At 46.2% G+C, this 22,537-nt stretch overlaps 3 protein-coding genes and 1 pseudogene across 5 annotated transcripts; 2 read left to right on the forward strand and 2 right to left on the reverse strand.

Moving 5' to 3' along the window:
• Positions 1-1,013: 1,013 nt before the first annotated feature.
• On the forward strand, positions 1,014-1,646 carry LOC117843490 (uncharacterized). Its single transcript, XM_034724096.2, has one exon. The coding sequence runs from the start codon at positions 1,126-1,128 to the stop codon at positions 1,366-1,368; it is 243 nt and encodes an 80-aa protein (XP_034579987.1). The 5' UTR covers positions 1,014-1,125; the 3' UTR covers positions 1,369-1,646.
• Positions 1,566-13,229, reverse strand: LOC117843485 (uncharacterized). 3 transcript variants are annotated; one of them, XM_034724092.2, is made up of 31 exons: positions 13,078-13,229; positions 11,822-12,976; positions 11,444-11,698; positions 11,129-11,341; positions 10,895-11,026; positions 10,049-10,178; positions 9,933-9,979; positions 9,753-9,854; positions 9,530-9,643; positions 8,872-9,014; positions 8,678-8,772; positions 8,481-8,562; positions 8,327-8,378; positions 8,177-8,257; positions 6,331-6,426; positions 6,139-6,242; positions 5,256-5,718; positions 5,080-5,115; positions 4,788-4,995; positions 4,521-4,657; positions 4,241-4,427; positions 3,923-4,155; positions 3,513-3,605; positions 3,286-3,378; positions 3,176-3,208; positions 2,930-3,055; positions 2,751-2,811; positions 2,555-2,610; positions 2,393-2,449; positions 2,184-2,304; positions 1,566-1,988 (listed from the first exon to the last, which is right to left on the reverse strand). In XM_034724092.2, exons 2-31 carry the CDS (start codon positions 12,551-12,553, stop codon positions 1,801-1,803), a joined length of 4,470 nt encoding a protein of 1,489 aa, XP_034579983.1. In that variant the 5' UTR covers positions 12,554-12,976; positions 13,078-13,229; the 3' UTR covers positions 1,566-1,800. The 3 variants fall into 3 exon arrangements, with proteins under 3 accessions (XP_034579983.1, XP_072148138.1, XP_072148139.1); XM_072292037.1 differs by lacking the exon at positions 13,078-13,229 and having other exon boundaries at positions 4,524-4,657; positions 11,822-12,766; XM_072292038.1 differs by lacking the exons at positions 10,895-11,026; positions 13,078-13,229 and having other exon boundaries at positions 11,822-12,766.
• LOC117843491 (probable pre-mRNA-splicing factor ATP-dependent RNA helicase DEAH3) lies at positions 12,913-20,904 on the reverse strand (annotated as a pseudogene).
• On the forward strand, positions 20,853-22,382 carry LOC117843486 (D-amino-acid oxidase). The gene is made up of 2 exons (XM_034724093.2): positions 20,853-21,753; positions 21,862-22,382. Exons 1-2 carry the CDS (start codon positions 20,868-20,870, stop codon positions 22,248-22,250), a joined length of 1,275 nt encoding a protein of 424 aa, XP_034579984.1. The 5' UTR covers positions 20,853-20,867; the 3' UTR covers positions 22,251-22,382.
• The last annotated feature ends 155 nt before the right edge of the window (positions 22,383-22,537 follow it).

Consider the following 22,537-nt stretch of genomic DNA (forward strand, 5'->3'; position numbering starts at 1 on the left):
CGTTGGATGGATCTCCACTCCTCCCTCAACCCGAACTTCTCCACCATCCCTGGCCTGCCGCCGCTGGCCCCGACCTCGCCGGCGACCCGACAACGGCTCCCCGCAGCCCCGCACGCCGCCGACGCCTCTTGCGGGCGCAAGCACCGCCGCCCTCAGGCGTGCCGGCCGCAAGCGGCGCCACCCCCGAGCGCGCGGCCACGAGGCCCTTCGCCACCCTCTGGCCGCGCCGCCACCCCCGAGCGCGCCAGCCAGCGCGCCGCCGTCCGCTTGCCGTGCTCACGAAGGAAGATGAGAAAAATTGGAATGTTGAACCTTATTTGTTGAAATGTTGAATCTTGTTTGTCCAAATGTTAAAATAGAAAGTGAAAAATGTTGAATGTTGTATTTGTGTTACAAAATGTTGATCTCAGTTTTAAAAAATGTTGAAGCTATTATGTTTTAATGTTGATCTGATTTTTAAAAAATGTTGAATCTGAGTTGTTGAAATGTTGAATTGGTTTGTTAAAATGTTGATTTGAATTTTTAATTGGGCCTAATGAGTTTTATAGTTGTGATGTTTAACTGGCTTCCGGTACCACGAAATCATGCATGACTCAGCCTGAAACGTATGCGCATCAAGAGTACCAAAACTTCCAAAATTTGATACTAGATATAGTCATCGCTGCAACCTGCAAATGTGTGCACCCACGTTCATGGAGGACTCGTATAGATATAGTCATATGTCGCTTTTGATGAATTTGAGAATTTCTATCAGTACTAGAAGACACCAAGCGTTGGTGGTGTCCATTGATCGTGCGAGTGCAAGAAGTTCTTCCTTTTGGAACTTTGATTTGTTTGATTGACGAAGACACAGAAAAAGGACAACGGCGATTCGCATTGGAGTCGCCGAACTGCCGAGTCCGGCCGGACGCCCAAACCCATCCAATCGCTGCTCCACATAAACCAGCTCACTGCCACGCCGGGCCCACATCAACGGCCGGGCCCTTTGTCCCTCTTCAACTAGCTACCTGGATTCCCATCCCTGACTCTGTCTGGCTCCCTCCGTAGACACTCCACGCCACCTCCAGATCCGCGTCCTGACTCAAGACCAACAAACAAATCGCCGGCCAGGAGGGAGAAGAGAGGATGGGGGCGGTGGTGACGGCGGTGATCGCCATCGCGGCGGTGGTGCTGGGCTGGATCACCATCGAGATGGCCTGCAAGCCCTGCCTCGAGACCGGCCGCCGCGCCATGGACCGCGCCCTCGACCCCAACTACGACCCGGACTCCCCCACCAACGCCACCACCGGCTCCGGCGGCGCCTCCGCCAACGAGCCGCTCCTCGGCGACCTCTCCGCGTCCACCGCGCCGCCCGCCAAGGCCATCTGATCTCCTTCCTCATCCGGCGATTCCGGCGGCCCAACCCCCTCCTGTAGGCGGACAGGCAAATGCAGAAGTAGGCTTTGTTTGCTCCTTCCTCGTGATCTTGTTTGTCTCCATGTATGGTGTGAGCTTATGAGTTTGTTGTTCATGTGATTTTTGTTAAGATATGGTACCAAACTGCTATCTAGCTGTGTAAGCTGCTGTAAAAAAACGAGAGAAGAACATGGTTCATCCGAGTGTCTTGACTACATATATGATCCTGAATTCCTGATTGAGGCTTCAAATCTCTATGCTACAAGTGACATTGCAACCTAGATTCTGATGGGGACTTCACCTTTCTACACCATATATACACACTCGGGTAAACTCTGGGCCAAAACTGGTCAGGTTAGCAGGCGAGAGATATATGTGCAGAACTACAGATTGGTACCTATGCTGCTATTCCTCCTCCATCGGCGCCTCGTTGCTCCCTTCCGCCGCCGCATCATCCTCGTCCATGGTGTTGTCGTTCTCGGCAGCCGGAGTGTCCGAGTCAGACTCCGTCTGCTCCTCATCTTCCTCATCCACGCTTCCATACACTTGGGAGCTCACCACATGACCGTGCAGGTCCTTGTGCTTCAAATTGCCTGATAAAACAGAGGCATCAGAGGTTGGCGTAGCTTTGTAGGTTCTATAGCATACAAAACCACAGTTCTAGATTGAGATGTCGTTTGTTCCCAACTTGCATTTTTCTCCTTTCAAAAAAAACAGAGAGAAACTTGCATTTTTCTGGATAACTAGCATAATTGTTATGGAATTGTGGATGAGGTTGCGAGATTTACCCATCCAAAATTTCTTCTCCGTGGAGCAGTTGTGTAGCAGCGCCTTGACTTGGAACAAGAACCGCTCCATGGATCTCTTTGCAGGAGGTATTTTGCTTGTGATCATTGTCCGCTTGTAACCCTGTGCGAGATCGAGGTACTTGTTCTAAGCATGGAGCATAAAACTTATGACAGTGAGCATCACACACAGAATCATTTATCAGCTGTACCTTAGCCTCTGCACATATAGTTTGGATTATTCTTGTCGCTTTCTGAAGTTCTTTTAGCTGCGTTGGCATAATTTCATCAGTAACATTAAGCAGTCATTGTAATGCATCATTGGTACCAACAAGGAGCATTAGTTAAAAAAAAGGGAACTTACAGCTCCTTACCATTTGAAGTATAATGGCATTATGCTCCTTGAATTGTGTCTCTAGAAAGTTGAAGGCTGCAAACAGCAATGGTAAATTGAACATTTTCTTTTGTCAAACATCATGATGAAGATACACCGAAATTGGTTTTACCAACACCATGATTGCAGGTAAAGGCATATATACATAGTGATTTTATCAAGCCACAATTCCTCACCTTTCAGAAATGTGTCGATATACTTTCCCCCATGTTTAACTGCCATTGCGTGCATAGATACCTGTCATTTACGACTAGTGAGTAGTGTCTCTTTCATCCAGCAGCCCAAAGCATAAAGCACAGGGTGGCTGTGAGAGGGATTTGAACATAGCTACGTAAGTTATTATGGTGCAACTAACCTTTTCATGAGTCTTGCACTTTTCTATTAGAGAAACAAACACCTTCACTGATTTCTGAATTTCCTCCAGAATAGTATCAATTGATCCTCTTTCTGGTAATCCTCTAGTCTTGAGGGCCTGCTTGATCTAGAAAACAGGATGGAAATTACCAAAACATCAGGTGACATGACAGATAGTTGTTTTATGAACACAGTAAAAGGGCAAAAAGGAGCCAATCTGGTGTGTATGCATAGCTAAATTTCTTACCATCTTGTTTAAACCCCCAGTATTCTCCTCATGCTGCATTCATGACCATAATTTTAGAAGATAGACGAACATGGGATATTTCATAAATGCACTGAACACCAGATACTTACTAGGACACGATACCAAGAGGGGATAGTGGAGGAACAGAGTGTTGGAAAACCATTTGACGCATCCTGGGTACCTTGTGCTTTGGTCGAAGGTACCTAAAAAATATGGAACAAGATGCCTATGAGTCTTCTAAGACAAAAGGCAGGATTATTTAATCCATACGTACAACTATCTGCTAAATGAGATGACTCTGAGAGCATCACTCAAGAAGTAGAGATGGCCTGCCCACCTGAGACAATGCTCCGGAAAGCTCATGAAGCAGATCTGTAGTGGAATCACTATTTCTTAGGTATATTTGCAATATCTTCTGTATAAGATCACCCTGGCAGACAAAACAGGGGACATATTAGGAGCTACAAGCTTGTCAACTCACATACTCCCTCTAATGATAATTCATAAATATAAGTAGTTTAAGATTTGTCCTAAGTCAAATTTGTTTAGCTTTGACCATCAATAGCTAAAGATATAAATAGTTTGGCAACATAAGGTTGGAACTAATTTCAGACAGTATATTTTTATCTATTTAAGTTAATACATGCTTACAAAAATTGATGGTCAAAATTGCACCTTGTAGTCCATGTCTATATTTGTGATTGGAGGGAGTGTCACATTAAAAGCTAGAAAGAAACTTTAGCTTACTTTACTCTGGCATCCATTTTCAGCATCTTCGCTAGGGTGATCAGCAGTTAGCAGTTTATGAGCTGACTGCCCAAGACGCTTTCGCAGAAAGGGAATGATCGCTTTGGAACATCCTATTTGTAGGTTCTTCCTATTTGATTCCCCAGGTTCATCCAACAACACAACAACAGAATTTACAATTGATTGCATAGTAATTAACACATCAGAAGACAGAAGATATGAGAACGAGCGCACTGCATGAATATTAGAGAACTGAAATTAGGTGAAAAGGTTGCATAATCTCCAAGCACTGTGGCACAAAACTAGATAGCTAATTACCTGGATCCATAATATCCTCAAACATTTTACATGCTCCACAGTATAGATAATCAACATTGCTAGGAGCAAGAGATGGTTGGAACTCCGAAAGAATATCATCAAAATTTTCTGTTGGCTGCAAAGTCTGTAAAAGTTGCTTCAGACCTGACATGTTTGGTTGATTCAATAGATCAGGAAAGGCCAGTAACTGCAAAAGGCACCAGGCATGTTAGCATTAGCAATTTTTTTAGCTCCAGATCTCTTGTCTACTTGCCAATGAAAGAAAAGACATTCATACAACAACCTTCCTGTAGCAGCCAAGAATCTCTTTACATACTGCAGTTGCAATTGATGATTTCGAGATCACCACATACGGAATGTCTGGGTTGCCAGCTGAAGAGGAATGTGAACTCCAGTTATCTGTGCAGCTCTCTGATTCTACAGAGTAATAGTAGTTTATTATGTTATTGATCAAAAGCAAGGAGCGTCAAATATATGATTATAAGTGCAAAATTTCAAACACTATAAAAGGAATAAGAGGCAGAAATTAGGAAATAGAGAAGTTTACCATCTTTGATCATTGAAACTGCCCCATCTAGATGCTTCCTTAGAACCGAGAATAGTGGCTGGATTTTGTCAAGGAATTCTTGTGTGCTCTTATGGCAATAAACTTGCGAACATTTTGCTTGATAAGTACTAAGAAAAGGCTTGGTTGTGGGATTTAGATTATCTAATTTGTTGTGCAGATCACGGAGAAGATATAGATATATAGGTAGCTGCAAAACAAAAAAAGGCATACATTATATATTAATAATTTAACCATATTTTAGTAGCTAAATTATCTAGTAGTGATAAAGTACCTCAGTTTCAAGGTAAGAACAAGATGAATCTTGACACTGCAAAAAGTGTATCAACTGTTTCAGTGAACATAAGATGGTACTGAAGATAGAAAGTAAGTTTTTTTTTCTGGTGGAGGGGGAGACAGCCCACCGCATTTTCTGATCTACTAGTCAATTTGAACTGAAAGAATGCATACCTCTGAGTAGTTCAACAAAGACAAGCATCTTGTATGGAGACTTCTGAATTTGAATCTTTGCATATCCAGCTGAACTGGTGCTGCCATTAAATCTACAAACCCAAACTCACCAGGATCATTAGCCTCTTGTTCAATATTCTTTGACATCATTCCACTTGACGATGGTTGAGAAGAAGCTTTGTTTGTTGCTTGACTGACTGTTACTCCTGCTCTTTTGAAAGCATCCAGTACCGTAGGTTGCTTGAGTTTATCATCAGGATTCATTCTTTCTGAGGCTGCCTTGTCCTTGCGACCCTTTTGTCTTTTGTTGGAAGATGTGCCATCCATGCTCTCTTCTCCCATTGTCTTTGGAAGGTTGAATTTGCTGGTGCTAGTTGATCCAGAACAATCCCCAAGATATTGCAGCTCAGGTAGAGATAGAGGATATTTTTTTAGAAACGCATTCAGCAAGCCCTCAAGAAATCTGCATTGGAAAAACTTGTCATCACCGTGGATTGTATGTGAATGCATATCAACATATCTCATGCCACAAAACCACAGAGTACATTTTTTACACATATACACTAAACCCTCTAATACTCCATTCAAGCAGCCAGCCGCCAGGTAAAGGGAAACAGTTCATAAAGAACGTGTGTAATCTACTAAGTTCTCAGATTTAGTATAACACTGTTGGAAGTTCAGTGCCCAGACACTTAGTCAGAAATAATAAGGAACAGTGCAAATTTTTAGCACCCAGGGATGGTGATGGCAGAACAAGTAACAACAATGAACACAGGACTTCAATGATTTCATCCCATTTATAGATGTTTTCCGGAATGGGTGCAACTATGAACGTGTATTTATTAACAGTATTCAAGCACCGTAACAATGGGTGTACACTCACATCAGATTTCTCAGACGCTTTAGAAGTTTTACTGCTGTCTCATCCCTTGCTTTCTGTGAGAAATTATCAATCCTACTTGCAACCTGTGTGCTGAAAGCATTGAGCTGCATTGATGCCACTAGTTTTAGACAAATAGACACAGATATCAATATATCATACAATTTGAAAAGTACAGCATACAAAACCACTCACCAACTCCCTGATCCAGTTTATTGCATAGTACAGTGAATGGCACACTGCCTTTTTCTGCAATCCTGATAAGTTTCCCCATTTGGCTCCATCCAAATGCTGTCGATGGTCCATATTATTAGTTATTATTTCATTTAATCATTGAAAAGTCTCTTAAAATGAATTTGAAAATTTATGTAATGCAAAAGTGATACTTCTGCCATTCTTAAGGCCTATGTGGGACTGCTCTAATGCCAAACTCCACCGTGGATTTTAGTGGAGCACTCCCAAACCAATGTTATACAGTTGTCCGATTAATCGGACTTATCGCTTTGCAGCACCGATTAGGCCGAGCGACTAGGCAGGAGCGATTAGGAACCTTATCGTCCTATTACTCATCGCCTAATCGTGATTAGTCGTCCGATTAGGAGAAAAAACGATCAGGTTGAAACATTAGGTTTTGGCTGCCGGTGGGTGGTGGGCTACTGGGCTGCCAATTAGGCCCATTAGGTTTTAGTATATACTCCAGGGGATGCCGTGCCGACTGCCGAGCGCCAGTCTCCAGAAATCGCCCGCCCAAAATTCCCGCCACCGCCCACCTGGCGCCTGGCCAAAATCGCGCCGCCGCCGCCGCCCAAAATCGCCCCGCCGCCTGCCCAGAGGCGCGTCCGTCGGCGCCATCCAGCCAACCAGAAGGCCGCCATCGTCGGGGAGCCGCCCAGGAGCTCCATCCCCGCCTCCCCTCCCCTCTGCCCAGAAGTCCGACGCGCGGACACGCCTAGGAGCTCGCCGCCGCCCAGGAGGCCGCGCCGTTCGTGAATCGTGAGCAAGATGAGCTCCTCCTCCGATGGTACGTTTTACCAACTGATCTGCTCAGTGCTCTCCTCTGCTCTGCTCTTGCTGCTCGCCTGCTCTTCTCTCCTCTTGCTCTGCTCTCCTCTTGCTCTTCTGTCTTCTCTTCTCTTGCTCTGCTCTCCTCTGCTGCTGTTCTAATGCTTACATATTGGCATGTGCAGATGTGGATGTGTATCAGAGGCAGGGAAATGTGGAAGTGCTGATTCCCGACAATGTAGAAGGTGCCACAGGGTCATCAGCTGCTGACACTGCTTCCTCAGCCGCTCCAGATGGTAAATCCATAGCAGAGAAGGCCATAGCTTTCCTGCCACCAGAGTTTGCAGAGATGGCTCGAGATCCTAAGAGGAAAGCAAAATCTAATGAGCCAGGATGGAAATATGGGTTCTGGTCAGATACTCCTGTGAGGAAGGAGTTTATACAAATTTGTGGTGTTGACGGGTGCTATATACTATGTACTATATAGTATACATATCATATTGGTCCTTGTATATATGGACGACTAGGCCCGACTAGAACCGACTAATCGGGGCTGATCGACGACTAATCACCTTATCGGTGCCATGGTTCGACTAGACGATTAGACCATCGTATACCATTGTCCCAAACACCCAACTCCACCATTTTCTAGAGCAGCCAGTCGCATGAACAGCAAGCCCTCCTAGTTCAATTTGGGAGAGCAGGCAAAGAGGTGCTCCATGGATTCTGTTTTTTGGCAGATCTGCTCTACCGTGGATTTTTTGAAGCAGAGCACAAAACCTTGAGTGGATCAGTCCCAAACAGGCCCTTAAATGCTTCGCATTTGATAACAATAGTTACACAAAGAATCAGCACTTCCAGTTTATTGGAAATATTCGCAAACTACCTTATGAACAAAATCATTTGCGATTTGCCTCTAGAAATCATGAGTGCAGCAGCAAACAAGAGTCAGAAGTATTCCACAACCAAGCAATTTAGAACTACACAAAGAAACTAGATATTGATATAATTTCAAAAATTAAAGAGAAGTTTATACAACCTTGGTAGAGGGAAGGTGCAAAGGACAGCCAAGTAGTGCATTTAATCCACCAAGCGAGCCTTCATTTATTAAACGTTCAACCTTTGATATAAAGCAAGAATGTAAGGTCAGCAATTAAGACATGTAAAATTACATAGTTATTGCACTTACTGTAGTTAAAAGTGAAAATTGGGATGGGAGGATCTGCAAGCAGGGTTGAGATCTGCAATAAGCAAAAATAATATCAGTAAATTTAGCTAGTATAGGTTCTCTTTGAAACTAATTGGCTACCACACAATGACAATTAATAGCTAAGATCTTTTACTTTTGTGGCAAAGTGGAGGCTAGAGGCACAATATTAACACATATTGGAGAGAGATCTCCATCCAAGTTCATCCATAATTCTCCTGTAACAAGGTGTCAACAATTACACTTGCCCTTATTGTAAGTATTGAAATCCTATGATTAAATGAAATGTAGGAGTCCACATAACAAAAACAATTATAAAACAATGTAGCTAACCTTCTATGCCATCATTCAGGTATTTTTCTGATAGCTCACCATTGTTTAGATCAGCAAGAAATGATGTGTCAAATTCTGCAAGATAATCTCCTAGCCTGAATGGGCCAGTTGGTAAAATGCTATCTTGCATGAGCACAACCGGCAGAAAAAACATAGGAACAAATATCTAGCATATGCTACCATTTTATACCTACCACTCAACAATTGCAGAGTGAAGAACTTTGCTCTCCAGTAAAGAAGCTAACTCATCATATAGAAAAATTAAGGGCAATGTCACAAATTTGCAGGAGTTAACAGACATCTTCAACAGTTCCAGGGCCTCCTCACAATTCAGTTGCTAACAAACCAAAAAAATAAAGTAGCATTAGAACAAGGCAGCTATAATGCTGAGAAGTTCTTGATGCAGGAAGTGAGGTTTCGTATCCCAAAAAGGGAACTCTACCAATTCAGGTGTACAGTCTATGCGTGCCTAACATTTTATCCTTCGTTTCAGCATGTGTGTAAGATATGGTACTATTTTGTCAGTTATTTTCATGATGCTCTGGAACCAACCTAATAACCAACAAATAATGAATGGTTTAATTATTTGTACAAAATGTTGTTGTCTAAAAAATATTTTGTAATAATAGACGGTTTATCACTTTAATAAATACCAATACAAGGTATTCAGGGTGCTTAAATAATTTTCAGCAATTTATCAATTATGGTAAATGTGATCGTATGAGTGCTGGCATTCACATGCACATATGAAGAATGCCCATAAGGCCAGACAATAATATATGCACTTGTGCATTGTTGTTTTGACATAAAAATTGCTATTTCTCCTATAATTACATCATACTCAAAACAAACCTGAGAAGATGAACAGTTCACCGCAGCATTGACATCAACGTCAGCGATAGTTGAAACTATCCTTAAAGCTCCAATTATTCCCATTCTCCTATACTTCATATCTGGATTGCTAACCTTTTAAAAGGTAAGAGGCAGGCACAGAGAATAATTACACAGTAATTTTACAATTGAAAGCCATATTTACTGGAAGAATGTGCCACCTATGTAATAAGCATGGTCATACCTGCTTTCTCACCACCATTAGAAGTTCATTAGCTACAGAAGAGCCACCTGAACCAATGTTGAAACCAGCAGCTAGTGCCAAATGACAGAAGATATCGTAAACCTAAATTACATCATTGGTTATTATTCAGGGATTATTTATGGTGGATTAGGAGAAAGAAATGGACAATGTATCACAAACCTTCCGAAGATTATCTTCATGGAAACTCTCCAAGTAATCCAATATTCCTATAATATAAAAGTTGATGTGTCTGTTCAGCAAATGAAAAGCACTAAATATAAAGGAAAGTATATTACCAGTTATATGTGAAGATATAGGAATCAATTCCTCTGAATGGTTGGATGTTAGAGAAATCATTATATCCAGAGAAGACGAAACTTCATAGCTGACCCCAGAACCTATATGAGCAACCAATGAGCCTACAAGCTGCGAAAAATGGCAAACCCATTAGGAAATGAAGAACAGATAAAATGCACAAGATAGGACAGATAATTAGCAACCAAACATAATCAACTCCGTGCGCAAGAAAGTTGCATGGACTAAATCTCTTTGGCTTAACACGTAAGAAATCACTTCCAAATTCCATGGTTTATGCCAACTGCTTGGAACAAAGAAAAGGTACTGCAAAGTGAAAGCAGTATCAGATTGCAACTAAAGAATCCCTCCCAAGGCTACGCTAGCTGGACATAAAACATATCACACAACTTACTTTACTGCTTCTATGAGATCTGAACATGACCCTAGTCATGACCAGAAATTTCAGATGAAAGTAAGTTCCTCAGCTGTAATAAGTTTTCCTAATCATTCCTTAATCATCAACTCTCAACACTATTCTACCTAAAGTATTATTAAGTACTACATTCCATCGAGCATGAAGACATGTTATGTGCTTAATACCATGTTTTTAATGTATTTTTAATATGCTGGACCTGAACATAGGCATCCAGTGTAAAGAACTAATTCACTATAAGTACACGCAACTTTTGTACATTTGTATTTACACCAGAACTTGTTTAATTTTTTTTTACAAAATTGAATGTTTCAGAAATCATAGAGTATCATGCCATCAGCATATATAAAACATTCTAATTTTTTTAGCCCGTGGATCATGACAGACAAAAGTGTTGGCAGATAACGGGTACCTCTTGCCTGGAATATGTATCACTGAATTCTTCAAACAAAGCTGTAAACAAATAGGATGCAAACTCTCTAGCTTTCTCTTCCTTGCAAGCCAACAAGTAATCGCTCATTGAGAGGAACAACATGAAATGTTCCTGATTCAAGTTAAACCATTTATCATTTAGACTCTAAACTAGCATGAATAGTCAAACATATGCTGCTATTGTACCATCATGGCAATATAATGAAGAACTAACCTTTACCAATTCAGTGTTCCCATGAATGCATTGATCAAACAGTGTCTCTCGTATGCACCCCTGCAAGATCTTGGACTTCAATATTTTCTCTGCACTCTTCTGCAGAGCACCACCATTGGCATAGATAAGCATGATGAGCCAAACATCAATCACTTTGTGATCCCTTGGGTGGTCAACTGACTTCAGCTCCTTCAAGAAAGCCTCACAAAGCATCTGCATAGTTTATTCACAACAAAGCACAGCCGAGATTAAGCTTCAACATACAATACTGTACTCTGGTGCAAAATATATAAATTGAAGATTCAAATAACTTACATTCTTAAACCTTAGGCCAGATCTCAGCGTATCAAGTATTGCCCCATCAGTGCTGTTTGCCAATGCCTTCCCCTTCATCTTCTTGCTTCGAGCAGCCCGTGGATCCACAACACCAACAAGCCTCAGCTGCTCGCGGATCTGCAATATGATCCTTCCAGCATTGGCTGGTGTAGCAGACAGCAGCAAGAACCTGAGCAAATGCGGCATCTGGTCCGGAGAAATCGTCCGTATGCACGATATCGCAACAGTCACCGCCTTCAAATGTTCCACAGGAGCATAAGAAAATTGTTCAGCCCACATCATATTCATATCATATACAAAGCTAAGTTCCCTGAAAGACATATAAAACAGAGCTGAAGAAAAACGCGGCACCATCACCTGCTCCTGCAACTCCTCGTTGAGGTTAAGATCCGACAATACATCGAGCACAGCGATGACAACCTCCGAGTCCTCCTGCAGGAGCTTCTCGAGCGCGGCGACAACGGCGGCATGGCTCTGGTCGCCTACGATCTCCGGGAGCGAGCCAATGATCTCCTTCTTCAGCCTGGGCGGCGCCACGGACAGCACCTCGACGAGCTTCTCGACGAAGGCGTCGGCGTCGGCGAGGAAATCGAGCCACCGGAACTGCGAGACGATGAGCCTCCCCACGTCGTCCTGCAGCGGCAATCCGTCGAGCGCCCCGCCGCCGTCATCGAAGTGCTCGGGCAGCTTCTCGAGGAGCAGCGCGAGGAGGTCCGGCTGGAGCGCCGGGACGGAGAGGAGCGCGCGCGCGAGGCTCGGCACGTGCGGGGCCGAAGGGAGGAGCAGCTGGCGGAGCCGCGCGGGGGAGGCGGACGCGAAGGCGGCGACGCCCGCGAGGAGGCGCGGGGCGGCGGAGGGGTCGGCGGAGAGCGCGCGCCCGAGGCGGGCTGCGAAGGCGTGCGGCGAGGGGAGCGGCGGGGCCTGGTGCGCCGGGACCAGGAGCGTGCAGCCGGCGTCAGCGAGAAGCGCCGCCGCCGCGTCGACGGCGGAGGAGTGGCCGGCGCCGGCGGGCTCGGGGGGGTCGGCGTCGGGCGGAGGGGGCGGGCGCTTGCGGGGGTTGACGGGGCGGCTGCGCTGCAGGAACACCATCGCGCCGCCGATCGCCGCCGCGGGCGCGAGGTGGCTTCCACGAGAAGACAGCCGGGGAATTTGGGGTGGGTTTCGGGGAAATGAAATTTTCGCGCCACGCGGATGGGGGGGTTCGGGGATGCTGATTTCTGGCAGGTGGGGTCAGGCAAGGTGTGACCATCAAGTGGGCCCGTGATGTCAGTGGCAGACGCGGTGTCTAGGCACCACGCACCAGCAGTAAGTACGCGCAGCAACGATTCCGACTTCTGAAGCATTCAGAAGTAAATTAACTTGGATAAGTAAAAATTACACAGATGACACGAGTGAAAAACAAAGTAAATTAACTTGACGCGCATTCTTTTCTCAGGTTCAGATGATCCTTCCAATTTCCAAACGTCTGATCCTCCACTGGTACCGAGACAGACAATTAATCCGCATCACAGCCTTACAAAGGGAGTTAAGACATGGATATAATCAGGAGGCTGTTACCAAATGCTACCAAACTTTTGAATCTAAAATTCATTAAAATGAACTAATCTACCTACCTCTACCTCGCCTGAGCTTGGAGCAAGGGCTTCCCTGACCTTCTCCATCTTCTTCCTCCTCAGACACCCAAGACCAAGCTCGAGCAAAGCTTCACCAATGCCGCCCTATGCCAACCTATGGCCCCTTGATCATGCTTCCTACATCACCAGTGAGCTTCCCTCGTCACCAGGTCCATTCTCCTTCATGACCTAGGGAGTTGGGACAACGAACTCCAAAAGCTCGCTACCTGCGCCTACTGGCTCCGAGGAGAAAGGTTCGGCTACATGATCCCCACGGCAGCTATGGAGCAGCAGGCGGCGTCAAATACAGCCTCCGCACTCTAGTTACAGATGCTTCCCTCTCCCGTTTGCCGTACAGCTTCTCAAGAGCACGCTTCGCCTCGCACAACGGGAAATTGCTCAGGTCGTAGTAGTGTGGAGCTATATCAATCAGCCTGCGCATACGGCACAAAAAAGATCATCAGTATATCGCGTTCACAAATCACAAGTGACCCTGCTCTGTTCAGTTAAACAGCTTACCATTCCCCGCGCACATCAGTGACGGTGCGGATGAAATTGCTGGTGGTCAAGACGAATTCGTCGAAGAAGACCCACTCTGGCTTATGGTCCATAGAGTTCGAGGGGTGAAGATGGACGATCTGGTGGAAGAAGAAAGGATTATAATGACACCACAATGCAACATCCTGCACAAACGATATCATAGCTGGAACAACAAAAGACAAACCTGGTTATCTTTTACAGTCAAGTAATGTCCATTTTGCTCCCGGTGCGCGACTTGCATGAAGTACCCTGCAACCAGTGCTTTTCTGATGTTGACATAGTACACGCGACTGTTGAAGTCCGTGCTGCACACCTTGAGGCCCAATCTGGTCATGATGCCAACAAGCTGCCGCCTAACCTTGTCAGCATACTTAAGTGCTCTGGCATTGATGAAATAATCATACGTTGAGGATCTTCATCTGCGTTGTCAACAAGAGGATGATTAGGCAGCCGAAAAGCTAGTCAAATGCCCACTCAAAGTAGGGATTGAAGTGTGCTCACGGTCGGTACAGCAAAATAACTAGGATGCATGGATTAAATGGGTCAGACTAATCCAACCCCCTAGCATCCCTGCTGAAGAAAAGGGTTGCACACTTACTGTTTTGCTTGTACCAATGGCAGACGTTCAGAAGGGTCAGATGGTCCCCATCAATGTGGCCAAATCGAGACCTCGCCTCACCAGCAGCCTTGCGAGCTTCCCTAGGCCGGAGTAAGCAATTCGGTGCTAGAGAAAGAACGTGGTGGTAACAAACAAAGTCCATGGTGGTTAGCAAATGCAAAGAGGTGGGATGATATATATCATTTGTTTCACAGGATAACTAAACAAACAGCAACTATCTGCATCAGCCTAAACTGTATGACAATTTCAACCAATAGCTCAGAACACCAGGTGAATGACAGTTGCTCAAGACAACCCATGGAAAAGATGTAAAGAAGATTTGTTAAGCGTACATGCAGTAGTCTGCATGCAAGCTCACATACTAGAAACCTTGCACTTTGCTTGCACATGGTAATGTTGCAATCAAAATAGTACAGGTGCCATACATACACGAGATGATTCAGCTGTGGAAGCAATTTGGTTACGAGGTATTAATTGACACATCTGACAGCATGGCAGCAATTGTTGTTATCTCATTGGAACAGTTGTACTTTGGACTCATGACAAGCATCTTTGACATTTGCGGGTCCAGTGGAAACTCACTCATCATCTCACCCAAATGTGTCAAGTTACCTTCATCATCGAGTGTCCCCAAGTAGTTTAAAACTTCAAGGGCCATCATTAGTGTTTCCGGTGCTGGATGATCCATAAAGTCAAAATGCACTAAATCATCAATTCCAAGCTTCTTCAATGTAAGAACAGTATATGCAAGGTTCAACCGAAAAATTTCTGGGTAAGTTTGTTGCTGTAAATCCTCATTAAAACTCTTCCCTGTGTATAGCCTGAAACATTTCCCGGGTCGTGTTCTTCCAGCACGGCCAGCTCTCTGATGGGCACTTGCCTTGGAAATTGGTGAATTCAAGAGGGACTCCACCCTAATCCTTGGATCGTAAACTTTATGTTTGGTAAATCCTGGGTCTATCACATAAACTATACCATCAATGGTTAGGGATGTTTCAGCAATGTTTGTCGACACAACAATTTTCCTTCGAGGAGGACCTCCTCTCAGTGAAGGTGGACCGGGTTCAAAAACCTTCAGCTGCATTGCAAGGGGCAGCGTAGAATACAAAGGCACAACTTCAACTGGGCCAACATGATCTCCAAAGTTATTAATTTCCATGTTGATTTTCCAGCAGGCATCCTCGATCTCCCCTTCACCAGTAAGGAATACAAGGATATCACCAGCAGGTTCGCACATATGTATTTGCACAGCTGTCCTGATAGCAGCCTCCATATAGTCCCTTTCCGGTTTTTGTGTATAAAAGATATCAACTGGATGAAGTCTCCCATGTACCTTCATCAGTGGAGCACCACTGAAATAACCCTGAAATTTCTCCACTTCGAGGGCAGCACTCATAACGACAAGCTTCAAATCAGGCCTCTTCTTTAGAACCGCCTTCAGATGCGCAAATAGAACGTCTGTCGCCAATGTTCTCTCATGAACCTCATCAAGGATAATCACCTTGTACTTCTCTAAAAGAGGGTCTGCCATCGCTTCTCTCAGGAGCATGGCATCTGTCAAATACCTGATAGGAAGCAACAGTGTTCAGTACCACAGGATTACATCAGAACACCTAAAAAGTAAAGAAAAAAAAAAGCATACACTCCATACCAATTCTGCCAAAATCCCAAAGGAATCGTGCACTGCATATAGTCATGTTCTTGAATGGAACATAACTACACAATGCGCAAGGAGCTTACTTGAGAACAGTCTTGTAGCTGCAGAGATGTTTGAAACGGACACTGTAACCCACTTCCTCCCCAATAGCAACATCCATCTCCTGTGCAACACGCCTGGCGACCGACACTGCTGCGAGCCTCCATGGCTGCGTGCAGGCAACAGCGGAGTGGTTGCCCAAGTCTTCAGCGTCGAGCACAAATTGGGGGATCTGTTCCACATCATCATAAAAATGATTCCAGAACAAATCAAGCGTACGCACGAGAATTGCATAATCAGGCCCGGGAACTAATCGAGATACAAGAAACTAATATCACAACAAGCACACCCTCGCTGCGCCAGCTACGCACTCCCATTCACAGAGAAAACTAATCGATTGACCATAGCACAAAGTCGGCAGCTTTCACAACATCTACCTCCCAATGCTAGCAACCAACAATGATTATGATTAAGAAAGGCCAATCACCCAGCTTTCTAAGCAAAGCGTATGTGTGGAGGCGTAAGAGTGTAGGGGGCACAAATGTGTCGTGCTACCTGAGTGGTCTTGCCGCATCCGGTTTCGCCGACGAGGATGAGGGTCCGGTTGTCGCGGAGGGCGCGGAGGAACTCGTCCTTGTGCCGCCACACGGGGAGCTCGCGGCGCTTCTCGAGGAGCTTGAGGTACCGCGCCGAGTAGGGCCGCCCGCTCCACGGGTTGATGGGCGGCGGGTTGGCCGCCGCGGCGGCGCCGTTGATGGAGACGCGGCTGAGCCTGGTGAAGAGGGCGGAGAGGGAAGCCTCGTAGTCGTCGGACACATCGAAGAGGCTCACTTTCCGCTTCCATTCCGTTCCCATTGCGGCGGCGGCGGCGCGAGTGGTGCTGCGTTCGCCGGTGCCGGCCGCCGCGGCGGGAAGAGTGTGGGGAAGAAACGGAAGTGTCAGACGAGGAGAATGGCCTAGCTCCGGAAAAAATTCTTAAAAGTTGAACTACCTGAATATAAAAATTTTGAGAACAGAACAAATCACATTTGTGGGACAAATTGAAAAGTAATAGTGCGAATAATATTCGCGCTCATGTGATCGACAACCCGTAGTTTTGCCCCTTTTTAATCGTAAATAAATGGATTTACTTTGTTGCGTGAATTTTCATGAATTTAGGAAATAAACCATAACAAATTACATTTCAGAACTTTAACACTTCAAATCTACAATAGTTATAAACCAAAAGCATGTTTGGAGGTGCTTTTACCTTCTGGTGGCTTCTTTGGGATGATGTTTCACGACTGTTGCAGCATTATACATTTCATAACTTCAAAATTCAATTCATATATTTCTAAAAGCTAGATGCTCTGGCGGCCCACAACTTTTGAAAAGAAAAGATCCAAATAAGTTTCGCAATTGTTTGGCTCATCAACCCAAAGTCTGGTTTGGTTCTACAAAAATGTAAAATTGAACTTTTTAACTTTTACACTACAGCTTGTGATCCAAACACACTAGATATGATCCGCCGGTTGTCTGTTTTAAAAAAAAAAAATTCTTAATCGTGGAAATTTGCTTCAAAAATCTAGAGTATGATCTAAACACCTTAAACACATCAAGCATATGTGATCCAACCACCTTCACATTTCAGAGATCCTAACAGTCGTCGAGCTTTTAACTACTCATCTTTTATTTCTGAAGGATTTAACTTTTCATCTTTTATAACAAACTACAATTCATATTCAGTTTCAGCCCTTATCCTGTCTCTCGATCTTTCCAATTGCTACAGTAAAAAGGGTGAAACCGAGGTGGCTTGCCGTCCGATGCCAATTTCGTCGGCTCTCCACCGCGTCCGACTGCCTTTTAGGCGTCGGAGGTGACGGAGAGTTGCGGATCTAGCGGCCGGTGTGCAACTTCCTGCTTTCTAAGTCTAGGTTAGGTTTAGAAAGAGTAGGATCAATCTCCTCTTCAGCGTCGCCGCCTTTTGTCTCCTCGGCTTCAGATCCGACGATGGTTTGGATGTCTTCTGCTTCGGCGGCTGCAAGGCATGGTGCTTCGGCGGCGGTCGGAGGGAGTGCTTCTTCAGCATCGTCGGCGACGACCGAGTGAGTTTTCATCTTCTCATGGTGTCGTGGGTGAGATGTGTGCCGGGTCTTTTGTTCCTCTGGAGCAGGTCTGAAAGGATCTTGATGTCGCCTAGAGGCGGGGTGAATAGGCGTACCCTAAAATTATCGCAACTTAAAAACAAGTTTATAAGTGACTTCCGATATTTCCGGAGATGTTTCCGAAAATTTCGTAACCTACGGAATTTCCGAAGAAATCTACGGAAATTTCCGAAGCTAGGAGATAAGCACTTTTGCAGCGGAATAAAACTCTCTCTGTTAGAAACCAGAACCTCCAGTTTTGGCTCGGGCAGAGAGAATCTCCAACATACAAAGTGGCAAATGAGCTCAAAGTCAAACAAGACTTGGTGCAGAGGCTCAGTAGGTGTTTCTCATCAGGCTCACAAAGCTCCTACACTTCACAAACACAAACACCTGAGTAAATCAACCAAATCCACAAGTTCAACCATGAATGCAAATGAGAGCAAATTAGCGAGGAGACATAATGATTTGTTTCACCGAAGTTCAGATTCACCACTGTGAATCCTACATCTCCGTTGAGGAGCCCATTGGAATACGAGTCTACTCAACTCCCTTCCAATATGCCGAGTCTCTTTCAACCACTTTCCTCATCTCCAATAGATGACATTTTTCCTTGCAGAGGCAAGATCGCAGCCTTCACAAACTTGCCGCTGCTCACCACACCATTGGGAGCTAGCCGGCGACGCCTAGCCGTCTAGGAGGCACACCTCCAAGAGTAACAAATGCTTCACTTGAAACTTGACAAGGCAAACCAGTGCGCGAGGACTGCGTGCTCTATTGATGCTCATGAATGACTTCTCTCTAATACCCAACTCACAAGATCTAGCAAAGATCAGACAACCTCACAAAGAGGGGTTGGGAAGAACTATTTTGGCTTTAGTTTAGCTTAGAATAGGCAGGAAGCACACAAGCAACCCCAGAAGCAGCAGCTAGCAACTGGGGAGGGTGCGGGGTATAAATCCACCACCCCTCAAAAACTAGCCGTAGAGTGTTAGACCAAAACTGGAACCAGTTTTCCAAAATCGGAACCTTCGATTTTTCAAACCAACTAGCCGTTAGTGACACGTGGCACCCAAAATCGGAACTTCTTGTTTCTAAAACCGGAGCTTCCGATTTTGCCATTGCCTGACTCGATAGAGCGTGTACGTATGGCTTTTGTGTCTCTCATAAACTCACATAGGAAACTTGAGCACTGAAACTTCGTCAAATGACCATACGATGCATCCCTCTTGATAGTACGGCATACCTATACTCAAGATTAAAACATAAACACACTATTCCTTTACTTGAGCTTCATCATCATGAAACATGCCATACTTGATCAATATATCCACTTGAGGGCTGCATCCAACTTTGTCTCTTTGGTTTGAGCACTTCAACCTTGAGCTAATGACTTGGATCAATATTCAACACATATGAATGAAATTCAACTTTAGATCACAAGTCACTCCTTCATATGACTCAATAAACATTTGATGCATCACAATACTATACTCGTTAAGGCTTGACTCGATATCTCGAAATCCTCCAAGCAATAGCCACTTCACCCTAGCAAAGCTCATGGCTCAAGCCACCACTTGACCAAACCTCGCTTAATACCTCGTTGATAATTTCTCGCTTGATTTCTTCATCCAATCACTACCACATTGAGTCTAGCTTTGTTTTGACATCAAGAATGAAACCCGCTTGACATCGTATCTTATTTTGACTTCAGTATCCTATTTGTAGATAACAAGCTTCTCATTTTATTTGGAGATCGAAGAATATCCCAATGTTATCATGCCTCTATCTTCACCTTAATTTGCTTGTCATATATTACACATACGCATCGTGGAATCACACATAATATTTCTTCTTGTGACATTTATCTTCAACACAAGCAATCTTAAAAATATGAGACTATCAAACCAGCCTCTAATCATTTTCTCCACCATTGCTTATTTTTCATGCTTAGATGCACTATGTCACATGTTACACTTAATCTTTTCGCCATATGAGCTTATCAATACAATTCTTTGTCATAAAGGTTATTCAGCAATAACTTTATACCTACTCATATGCTTAACAAGTTCATTAGACCTTTAATCTAGTTGCCATTCAATACACCAAAACCCACTAGGGGCTTAGATACTCTTTCAGCGTCGGAGTTGGTGGTGGCTGTGTCGGCTTCTTCGGCAACGGTCCATGGAGGTTAGTTTTCCTCCCAGGGGGTGATGTGAAGGACGGCATCGTTAGTGGCGTCGACCGATCCATGGATCCACCTTGGAGTTTTGTATCCTTCTTCTCTTCTGCGAAAGGAAGGAAGTCCTTCCCATCCCTTGATGAACTTGCTTCCTGTGCTGTTGATTTCGTCAGCGGCGCTGGTGCTGTGCCTCGTCGGGGAGTCAAGGACGACGGTCGATGTGCGCTAGAGGGTTAGATTTGCGACTAGTCAAAGTTTGTCTCCTTGGATTCCTCAATAGTAGCTTCCGTTCTCTAGGTTGGGTTCTTCGTCTTCTTCTCCTTCGAGCAGAGGAGCGACGAGCACACCAGGAGCGCTGCAGCGGATCCTGAGAAGCTTGTTAGGGTCTTGTTTGCAAAGTTTACCAACGGAGAAGGAGTGGGTCCGCACCTCATTGTAATTTCTTTCTTTTCCAGGGTGTCTGATGTAAAACCGAGGGGTTTGTACTGTGCTACAGTGCAACTTAATCAAATGGCTTCTTGCCCCTTTCGAAGAAAAAAAAACAAACTACAATGCAGGGGGCATCGGCATGTCAGTTTTACACTTTTACTCACCGAACTTCGAGCTGACGTGTGACTCCAAACCGGCTACATGCCGCGCGTGCAGCCACCGTGCACAAACCAAACACCTGCTCCCACACCACAATCCACTTCCGCATCCGGCATCCCGACGCTGCCCATGTCCGCCGCGCCAGCCGCCGCCGCCGCCGCCGCCCCGCCCCGCCGCGTGGTCATCTGCGGCGGCGGCGTGGTGGGCGCGTGCACGGCCTACTTCCTCTCCACCCACCCCGCGTCCCCGACCGTCCCGACCCTCATCGAGCGGTGCGCCCCGGCGTGCGCCGCCTCGGGGAAAGCCGGCGGCTTCCTCGCCCTCGACTGGTGCGACTCCACCCCGGCGCTCTCCGCGCTCGCGCGGGCCTCCTTCGCGCTCCACCGCCGCCTCGCCGCCGACCTCGGCGGCGCCGACGCCTACGGCTTCCGCCCCGTCCACACCCTCAGCGTCTGCGTCCCCTCCGTCCCCAAGCCCACCTCGCCACCGCCGCACCCGCTGCTCCCGCCCTGGGTGGACCCGTCGGCCTCCGCGGCGCCGCCGCGGGAGCTCGGGACCCCGGACACCACCGCGCAGGTCCACCCGGGCCTCTTCACAAGGGCCGTCCTCGCCGCGTCCGGCGCCGAGGTCGTCACCGGCGAGGTGGAGCACGTCGTGGTACGGGACGGCCGCGCCGCCGGCGTCGTGATGAAGGGGCGCGAGCGCGACGGCGTGGTGGACGCCGACGCCGTGGTGCTCGCACTCGGCCCCTGGTCCGGGCGGCTCGAGGTGGTCAGCGAGGTGTTCGACGTGTCCGGGCTCAAGGCGCACAGCATCGTGCTGCGGCCGCCCGAGCCGGAGAAGGTCACGCCGCACTGCCTCTTCCTCAGCTACCAGCCGGAGCCCGGCGCCAAGATGCTCGACCCGGAGGTGTACCCGCGGCCCACCGGTAAGCCATTGCCGCCACCTATCGGCCGCCGAGTTCTTGCAGAATTGCTGAGCTGAATTGCCCGAATTGCTTACCTTGTTCATGCTGTTCGTGCCTCTCTGAATTCAGGGGAGGTGTACATATGTGGAATGACCAAGGACGAGAACCCGCCGGATGATCCGGCGACGATCACAGGCGAACCTGACTCAATTGCAATGCTGCACAAGATCGCTGGGAGGGTGTCCAGCCAACTGAAGAAGGAAGAGGGTGCGGAGGTGGTGGTGGAGCAGGCTTGCTACCTGCCGTGCACCACCGACGGGCTGCCGGTCATCGGGGAGATGCCGGGGGTGAAGGGGTGCTATGTGGCCACCGGGCACAGCTGCTGGGGCATCCTCAATGCTCCGGCCACTGGAGCGGCCTTAGCGGAGCTCATCCTCGATGGCAAGGCCAAGATCGTGGATCTTGCGCCGTTCAGCCCGGCAAGGTTTCTAGGGAGGAGGAGCCGGCGTGGAGCCTGACTGTGTAAGGTGCTTGGTGTCAATTGTGAAGGTTCAGACTTGGAACTGAATAAGAACACACACTCGTGATGGGAGTTGCAAAACATGTATGAGTGAAGTAGTGAATAAATAATGGATACTTGCTGTTCTGTACTTGTTGGCAGTTATTCCAATTTACAAGTTATTCCAATTTGGCAGCAACAAGATGCAATGTTTACCTGTTGCCAAGTGATCTGCATTCATGTTGCTCTGCTTCATGAATTCCCAATCCAATTTCCTATGACACAACCTTCTAAAGGAAACCAGCA

Source organism: Setaria viridis, chromosome 2, assembly GCF_005286985.2.
Source record: "Setaria viridis chromosome 2, Setaria_viridis_v4.0, whole genome shotgun sequence".
NCBI classification, from domain to species: Eukaryota; Viridiplantae; Streptophyta; class Magnoliopsida; order Poales; family Poaceae; genus Setaria; species Setaria viridis.